At 44.1% G+C, this 9,642-nt stretch overlaps 1 protein-coding gene across 8 annotated transcripts in view; it reads left to right on the top strand.

The window, feature by feature from the left end:
* Positions 1–3,299: 3,299 nt before the first annotated feature.
* Positions 3,300–9,642, top strand: part of LOC144121684 (uncharacterized) — a 228,049-nt gene continuing 221,706 nt past the window's right edge. For 4 of the 8 annotated variants that reach the window (XM_077655035.1, XM_077655033.1, XM_077655029.1 and 1 more), the window contains exons 1-2: positions 3,306–3,563; positions 4,415–4,640. In XM_077655035.1, the coding sequence (XP_077511161.1) occupies positions 3,463–3,563; positions 4,415–4,640 (327 nt within the window). In that variant the 5' untranslated portion in view covers positions 3,306–3,462. Of the gene's footprint in view, positions 3,572–4,414; positions 4,641–9,642 lie in introns of all 8 variants that reach the window. The other 4 variants (XM_077655031.1, XM_077655032.1, XM_077655028.1 and 1 more) reach the window with 2 other exon arrangements.

Here is a 9,642-nt window from a genome sequence, read left to right as displayed (position 1 = left end):
AAGAGCATTAAACGACAGGTTAAAAATGTCGAAGGTAAAAATTGGATAGATTCAATGGAAGAGAAGCATAATGTAGAACCATATCGATCCGGGAAAAGGCAGATCAGAAAGGAAACGTTTTATGATAACTCAAGAGGCAGTGCCCTCCTCTTTGAAGCTAGGTCAGGGTGTCTTAGAACGCGCATCTACAAAAAGAAATTTAACGAAGAAGATGACACATGGGCTATATGCGGTAAATCTGTAGAAACAATAGAACACCTCGTACTCGAATGTGATGGTACCCATCCGGATGTCGATGGAGCCGTAGTCACTCTCCCTGAGGCCATAATGTTTATAGATAACAATGCTCATGTAAATAAGACTTCGGTGGAAGTTAGCAAAAAGCGATTGTAAAATTGGTGGCTCAACAGCAGAGAGGTGGCATAAGTTAGGAGTGTAGGGTTTAAAATGTATTTAAGGAAAATTGCGAATTTATAGACCATTTTATAATACCGTTAAAGAACAAGAAAGAACAAAAGCCGAGCCTGCAGGAAACTCCACCTCCCCGTTTCAAAGAGAACGCTCCTATGTTCCATCTATCCAACCACGCACAGAGGTGTTCCTGATGTGTGGCTCAGCCTGATCTCAGCGGTGCTCTCCGGTGGTAGAGTGCCGGACGCGATATTCGGAGGTCGTGTGGTTCGGATCCCACCGGCGGCATGGTTGTTTCTTCTGCTGCTTTATAAGTAATTTTCTTTAAACCAATTGATTGGCACTAGAAATTAAAAAGAAAATTATATATATATATATATATATATATATATATATATATATATATATATATATATATATATATATATATATATATATATATATATATATATATATATATACAGTATTGTGCGTTTTTATCGCTGACACTTAGAAAAATTTCCCCGCCTCAACCGCTGGCTCGTTTGCGGTGAAACTGCACACAGAGCTTGCGTATTATGGTAACTTTTGTATCGTAGCAAGTTTGACAATGGTACTTACTTAGTTCAGGCGCACATGATGCGAAAACGTAAGCGTCTACGAGAGATCGGCGAGCCAAAACCCGCAGACGACGCTTTTTCGCTGAAGGGCGGCAGTGGCGCCATCTGTTTTGGGCAGTGGAAACCGTCACGACAAGGACGCCGAGGCGAGCATTGCAAACAATATTCTTTAAAAGGTAAAGCCTCGTTAAATCATTTGTTCTGATATTTTTCCGCTTAATTAGTCGAAAATGTTGTAAGCGCTTCAGTAGAAGCAGACGAAACGACAGGAACGGCATATTCAAACGGCCCGCGCTCCTTGCAACGCTCTCCTCGACGGCCTTGTCGGGAAGCTTTGCGCTACCGCAAAAAGATCGCCACTGCCGCCCTTCAGCGAAAAAGCGTCGTCTGCGGGTTTTGGTTGCCGATCTCTACGTAGACGATCATGTTTTCGCATCATGCACGGCTCAACTAAGTACCGTTGTCAAACTTCCTACGATACAAAAGTTACCATAATACGCAAGCTCTGTGTGCAGTTTCACCGCAAACGAGCCAGCGGTTGAGGTCTTTTTCTTCTTTCGGTTGTCAAGCTGAACGAAACAATTCCCAGCACTGTTTGAAAGGAGTGTTTGTCTTACCCATCTGCTAAAAGCACAAATCGGAGCTTGGAGGGTAATGTCGGGTGTGCTTTAAACGCGCATTGAAAGTTGGCGCTGCAGGTGGCACGGAGATTTTGGGACCGTTATATTTTGACGGCAGTAGCAAAGCTGCGCTTCAAAAAACTTCAGTTTCGGTTTCGGTTTTCTTATTTTTGCTACCACGGCTTGTTTGCACTAAAACAAACTCTGATTTAAAATAAAATAAAAACGAAAAAAGTTGTTCGCTCAGCGGGAATCGAACCCTGGTCTTCCGCGTGTGAAGCGAGTTCACTAATTACTACTTTTTCTTCTTTATTGCCGGTATTTTGGCCCACATGAAAAAAAAACACATATTCATACATAAGCACCAAAAAATAACAAACATCTTTCTTAAAAAAGAACGGCCGCCCAACTTGTGCGGACACGTTCATGCTAAAATTCCTTCATCGCCAATAATAATTCAACACGTGTCAGCCACTCTGGAATACATTCCAGCATCTTTTTCTCCTGAACAAAAATCTTTATGCTTGCTTTAAAATATTGACGTGCCGGTATTGCATCGAGATCGGCGTGCCTTACTGCCATTCTGCATTTCAAAATGCTGTGTTGGGCAATTAGCATGATCAAATCAAATGGGGTACCGTCATCAATTTCAATTGGCAAGTAGCGAATTCCACACCCATCGAGAGGAAATTCTTTTTGATTGTGCGCTGGAGCACATCCCAAAGGAACACAGCATCCCAACATTGAAGGAACACGTATGCTCAATTGTCTCCTCCTTTCTGCATATTATACAGTGAGTATGCCCCAGGGAACCGTTCCTATACACTGTCTGTCAACTTCGCCTGGGGATGCACTTGCCTAATATGGTAATTGTCTCTGCTGGCAGTATGTTCACTAACCACTACGCCACGCAGAGCGCGGGTTCTGCCGCCCTTAAAAAGGCACCTAGGGAGGGATAATGTTCGCAGCGATCCTAGCGAAAATTACCCTCTTTATGCCTCAATTTTGATACACAGGCGGCATAGGCGTTTGCTCGTCCAGTAGAAAAACGTGCTTCTCAAGTAGGCGCGCCTTTCCGAGCGCATATGAATTCACGGGGCTTCTTTGATGCATACACTGCAGCATAAAACGCTTGAAAAGCTTTACAAGCCACATGCAGTCGAGTCCTTTTAATGGCAGCAAGCCTGCGTAATTAAATTTGGTCTATAATATTGAATGCTCACAGAAAGTCAGCTGTTGAAGTCTCAGCGAGTACGAAGTGACATTCTAGCTTATCATATCACAAAATACAAGTCAAGTGGATGTCTTCTAACAGATGATCTCTACCGAATGCTCGCACAGACGTTTCATGGGTCTCCCAAAATGATGTTTGATACTGCCACCCTCAAAATATTTATGGTTCTCTTGGTAGAGAGAGGAAATACTAATAAAAGCTCTGGGTCCGCATAAAGGAACAAACGCTACCGCAATCATAAACTTAACGGTTTGGTCCCACCTAAGGAACATGCTCAAGGGACGAGACGCTTGCAATGCTTGGGACCTCGAGACCCCCCCCACGCGCTTCCTTGCCTCTTTATCCAAATTTCCTCCACGCTTCGAGGCATTTTCAGTGTAAAGCCTTCTTTATTTTTCATAGCCAACACAAGTCAACACCAGCCGCAGCCTGAGTACTCACGTGCTTAATGGCGACTGGTTGTTTGTTTTGTTGTGCGGACCCATGCTATCCGTGCGGACCGTTGCAGCACGTTGTGCAGCTTAGCGCAGCGTGCATGGTCTTTGCTGTAGCGATTTTACTGCTGTTCGAGAGGAGACAGTGAAAAACCAAAACATCTATGATGAAGAGGAAGGCACGAAGGACAACTGATGTTGTTTCTTTCGAATGTGACATATCCCAGACGTCATCCGCCGTTTCAGCAGCATCGGAATTCGGGCGGCGAGTTGGTATTTGTTGTTTTCGTTGGCCCATTCTCACCGCAATAGAAAAAAAAAAGGACTGTGCCTGGAAACACTCGGTGCCTATGAAGGCACCTTAAGGGCTGTATCAAGGTATAAATCCGCCTTGGCTGTATCTGCAATCTAGTACTTCGTTTACGCGGCATTCATTGGCTAGTCGCCGTGAATACCGAAGGAATGTTTGAACAAGTATGCAACGCTTGGCGGGAAGATTGAAGCAAGAACATAGAACCTGCGTGATATTTGTAGCGGGAAATTGCAAGAAAAGTACACTTGCACACGTGTGTGAACGTTTGTGTTTGAAAGCATTGAGACATCAATGATCTAATGCGTTAACGTTAGTACGCTCAAGGGTCCTCGAATTTCTCGATGACGTTATTACTGTTGGCTACCAGTTGCTTTTATTTGCGCCCCTACACGTCCGCGTTACGTTGATGAAGGTCGGGAATAATGTTGCACTGATAGAGCTAACAGGCAGCAGCTTGTGCTATTTACCGTAGTCAGGCATGCACAATTTGAATAGATACCTCGGTTCTTCGTAACGTTCATTTGTGTTGTGGCATTGTCAGTGCTTTGGTCATCAAGAGGACTTCGCACAATGGAGAGGCCAGCGTTAAAGGCGCTGCTACAAGTGATGGCAAGGTGGTAAAGGCAGGAGCATGCTGCACACCTTTGTGAAGTCTAGGTCCCAGTGTTAGAAGATATTGGAAGACAGATGCTTTTCACTTGTCGAGTTCACCTATGATCATGCTGGTTGGTGAGTAAGGGTACTTGTTGTATGATCACGACACCACTTTTGTGCATCTGCTTCAACGACCTATGTTTTCACAGATGTTCCTACTGCTGTTGCTGCACCAGCTGCTGTTTGTCCCGCTATCCATACCGGGCGATCTGCGCTTCGAGGGTTGGTACTCCGACACCACATCCTACACTGAAGCATCGTCAAGCAACTGCAGCCTTTCAACCGGCCACCTGCCTGCCGACCTGCCGCCAATTTTGGACTCGTCCTGGCTTGTCGTCAGGCAACTGGCGACGATATCAGCTGGCCACCTTCTTCGTAAGTGGAGTTTTCCCGCTGACGCCTTGGGCTACCACTTTTGTGCATCCGCTTCAATGACCTATGTTTTCACAGGCAAGTTATTTGTAAACCAACTGTTATCGCAACAGTAACATTTGTCTTGTGGTGGTGTCGTGGCCACCAAATTGTCTGAAGCGAACTCGTTGCATCTTTGGCACCTGCTCTTGCTCGGCGGTGATGTAGAACCTAATTCTTGGCCGATGTCGAAGGCCCAGGAAGAGAAGCTGGATTCTGTCTTTGATGCCATTCAACGTCTTGAGTCTAATTACACCAGTATTCTTGAGGCTGTTTATTTATTTATTTTTTATTTATTCAATACTGCCAGCCTCCATTTGGTGGCCAAGGCAGGAGCGGTACAAGGATACATCGTACATCGCGACAAAACAAAGCAAGTAAAAATGCGGATAAAGAAGCAAAAGCTAACACACAGGGTTTTATAGAAAGACAAAGAGCAAAGTTAAATGCACTCGGTTACTTAAAATACAAAAGAAAGCAAACAAAAGAGCATGAATGAATACACTGCGCTTAAAATGACGATATGACAGCAGATAAAAAAGACTTCTGGTCTGTCAAACGGACCACGTCACACGGAAGCCCGTTCCATTCCAATATCGTTCTTGGGAAAAAAAGAAAACTGATACGCTTTCGTTCGGCACCGTGGCACCATGATTGTTAAATTGTGTTTATTGCGCGTTGGTCGTGAAGTTTTGTATGCCATGTAGGTCTCAAAATGAATGTTTGTTAAGTTATTAACAATCCCATGCAACATTTTTAGTCGGTGCAACTTGCGACGAGATTGAAGTGTCTGCAATTCAGATTCCCTCAATAGATTAGTAACCGAAACGTGCCTTCCATATGCGTTGTAGATAAATCTAAGCGCCTTCCTTTGAACGCCTTCAATGCGCTGTGCATCTACTTGGGTGTGCGGATCCCAAACCACATCTGCGTATTCCAGTAATGGCCGTACGAATGCAGTGTAAGCTGCTAATTTAGTTTTAGATGTGGAGTGCTTTAGACGATTTCTTAACAGCCAAAGCCTGTTGGACGCCTTTGAGACTATATGCCCGATGTGCGAACTCCAACTCAAGTTGCTATTGAATACAACCCCCAAGTATTTGTATTCGTTTACGGGGGAGACAGCTGCACCGTTTATTGTGTATGTGTAATTAAGAGCGCACTTTTTACGCGTAAATGTCATTTTTGAGCACTTAGACGTGTTTAGTGACATTTGCCAGACTAGGCACCACCTTGAGACCTCTGAAAGGTAGTCATTCAGCACATGTTGATCCTCCGCATTTTGAATAGGCAGATATACAACGCAGTCGTCAGCGAAAAAACGGCACCGTACAGGGGAGTCGAAGTTTAAGTCGTTTAAGTAAATAAGGAACAATAGTGGACCGAGAACAGAGCCCTGGGGTACTCCTGAGAGAACTGGAGCTGGCACAGAATTGGAACCTGAGATCTGAACGTACTGGTGCCGTTCAGAGGTAGGAATCTAGCCATTGAACAAGACACTGATTTTGTAATAGATGTTTGAGCTTTATTATTAGATTACGGTGCGAAACGCGATCAAAGGCCTTCGCGAAGTCGAGAAATATTGCATCTACTTGCCCACCCTTATCAATGCATGCCAAAAGTTCATTGGTTGTGTGAATTAGTTGTGTTACGGTGGACAGGCCACGCCGAAACCCATGCTGGTTACTAGAAAAGAAGTTACTACTTTCTAGAAAAGAAATCAAGTGCTTAAAAATGAAATGCTCCATAACCTTACCCGAGGTACAAAGGAGTGAAACTGGCCTGTAGTTGTTTAGACAAAGTTTGTCACCCGATTTGTGGATAGGGATGACCTTTGCAGTCTTCCAGTCAGCCGGAACTTCTGAATTTAGAAGACTTTCATTGTAAATGATGACAAGATATTTCGCGCACCATTCTGCGTAGCGGGAGAGAAACGCATTTGGAATGCCATCGGGCCCAGGAGACTTCTTTTTGTCTAAACTGAGTAGAGCTGAAAAAACTCCTTCGACAGATATTTGCAGGTCTGGTAAGATAAGGCACGTGGATTGAAATTCAGGCTCCTGCCTACTGTCAGTAGAAAACACTGAAGAAAAGTAATTATTGAAAGCTGATGCAATGTCGTAAGGATCCTTACTTTCTCTGTTATTCAAACGAATTTTACTAACTGTATCCTTCTTCTTTGTTAAGTGTATCCAAAATTTGTGTGGGTCTGTGGTGAGAAAGTTATGCATTTTAACGTTAAAAAAAGTGTACTTAGACTGTTTAATTTTCATGCGCAACTCGGTGCGTAGTGACTGTAGGGAAATGTGCCTTGTTTTAACTCGCTTGGATCCTAGACGCTTGATACGTCGCTTGAGCTGGAGCAGTTCGCGAGTAATCCAGGGACTACTGCGATTCATTTTTCCAAGTTTAGTCGGCATGTATCTTGTGATACATTTGTGTACAATAAACTTGAAGTGCACCCATAGGTCATTAACTTTCATGAGACCAGCCGCGTGTTTCTCAACGAATTCATCGTAGTCTTGTTCCAATAAATCTAAGATACTTTCGTCTAGGGCATTGTTGAAGTCAAGAAATGGTTTTCTTAACTCAGGGACAGGCGGTCGCATCATGTTACTTTTGAAGAGTACAGCTTTGTGATCAGAAATGCCTGTATGATTTCAACGGAGAAGCCAAGTTTTTCAATAGTATCGGTAACAAACACAAGGTCTAGAAGGGAGCTTGAACCTGATGCAGTACTTGTCGGCCCCTGCACGACCTGCTTTAAATTAATTGCAAAGGCGATATCAAGCAAAAGATCAGAATGTTGACATGAAGCTACAGTACGCAGAAGTTCCCAGTTGATTTTTGGTAAATTAAAGTCACCACACATCATTACATAAGCATATTTTTTACCATGTTCTAACAAAAATTCGTGCAGTCGTTCTAGAACCGAGACGTCTGCATCCGGGGATCTATACACAGAACCAATAAAAATGTTCAAATTGTTAAACCGAAGCAATATCCAAACCATTTCGATGCCTGTATTATGAGGAATAACTGTGTAATCTAATCCCTTTTTTATAGCTATGGCTACGCCCCCTCCCCGTCTGCTACGGTCGTGCCGTACTATCTCATGAGTGTTGGGTATTACTTCTGAATCAGGAATAGCTTCGTTCAACCAAGTCTCGGTTATGATTGTGATGTCAGCGTCGTGTGTGATAAGAAGACCTTCTAAGTCATCGCATTTATTCCATATGCTTCTGGCATTAATGTTCAACAAAGAAAAAGGGCCCGCAGTGGGGCGGACTTTGAGGCATTGGTTGGGTAACTTCACAGTCTATGCATGTCTGTGATATTTGCGAGCGTCCGAACAGACTGGTCAGGGATCATTTACGGGCACTCTTTCCTCGAGAGTTTCGTCCCATCGGAACAGTTTTCCATTGATCTTTATCTTGTCAAAAAAGAGCCCGACCTTCGCACCATTTGCTTTTTGCTGTTGGGCGCTGTTCCAAAGCTTCTTACGTATCGACTGAACCCGTGGCGAAAAGTCTTCCGAGATGACGTATTTCGTGTTTTTTAGCTTGCTGCAATTTTGAAGGATCCTTCCTTCTCATTCATGTCAAGCTTAAAACTGATATAGATCAATTGAGCAAACGCGTTCATGAACTTGAAGCAAAGGCTGAGTCTCTTTCTTCTAAGCAGCCTCCAAGCGACGGTAATGGTAATTTGTCCAAATTATAGCAAAAATTGACGATCTTGAAAACATTTACTGGCGGTTTAATTTGCTGTTCTATGGCATCAAGGACACTGATATATCTGAATATTGGGAAACTTCTGAACAGCTCGTGACTGATTTCTGCAGTCGCGAACTTGAAATCACGGTTGGTTCAATTCAGCATGCTCATCGCCTTGGACGTCATTTCTCGGATAAGACGCGGCCCATCATCGCTAAATTTAACCGCAGTAAATAAATTGAAAACGCGCTTAGTAATGGGCACAAGTTAAAAGATTCCGGCTTTAGTGCTGCTTGTGATTATTTTGCTGCCGTTCGCGAAAGCGCAGGAACTTGCTGAATTTTTCTAAAGAGACAAAGAAAGAGGGGGACAAAACTAAGCTTGTATTTGACAAACTACACATCAGTAAAGATGTATATCAGTGGGATCACAACACCAGCAGTGCAGTTCGTATCTCCCGTGCCACAAGTACCATGTTTAGTCGAATGTATCGCGAGGGGTGATTTTACATGCTGCCCAGTGCGAAAAAATAAAACCACGAATGTAATGCGAGACTTAGGGATGCAAAACAAAGTACCTTTAATAGACGTTGTGGCCAACATGTTTATTCATCTTCCTTGCTTTCGGAGGCTGAGTTCTTGCAAACGGAGTCCTCCTTTTCGCTGTCGAAGTCTCTCGGTAACTTCTGCCGTATCAATGTTGTTTGCTGCAGAGAAAATCCATTCCTCTTCATGAACGTTTGGGCCCACTCACGAAATGCTCTGAACTTCCCATCTCCCGAGCAACGTCTCTATCTTTCCAACGGATCAGCTCGACCCTGACCCTCATGAGATGGTTGTGCTGCCCGCTAATAAGATCCGCCACTTTTTTCTCCAGCTTGACGTGATGCCCATGGCGAGGCCCATGAAATCCTTTGCGGTCGCGCTCACATTTAAAAAGCCCCTCCCGCTGCAGCCTCCATCCGCGGATGGTTGACTCATTGAGGTCAAGTCTTCAAGCTGCCCCTCAGCTAACAGGATCGCTTTTCTCTTAAAACGAGCATCGTACTGAGCACGACGCGTTTGCATCGTGTCCACTGAATCAATACACTGCGAGCGACGCCACTAGAACACGACGCGTTCAGCGCGAGGTCGCAACGAACACAAAAAAATGACAATGCTTTGGCTTTGGATGGATGAGGATCTGGCTTGCATGGTACCCACATTGCCAGCATAAGATCGCAAAACTTCGGAAACCGAAACCAAACTGAT

The sequence above is a fragment of the Amblyomma americanum genome, chromosome 2 (genome assembly GCF_052857255.1).
Source record: "Amblyomma americanum isolate KBUSLIRL-KWMA chromosome 2, ASM5285725v1, whole genome shotgun sequence".
Classification (NCBI taxonomy): Eukaryota; Metazoa; Arthropoda; class Arachnida; order Ixodida; family Ixodidae; genus Amblyomma; species Amblyomma americanum.
The sequence above is the reverse complement of the archived record's forward strand: the minus strand, read 5'-3'. Positions and strand labels throughout refer to the sequence as shown.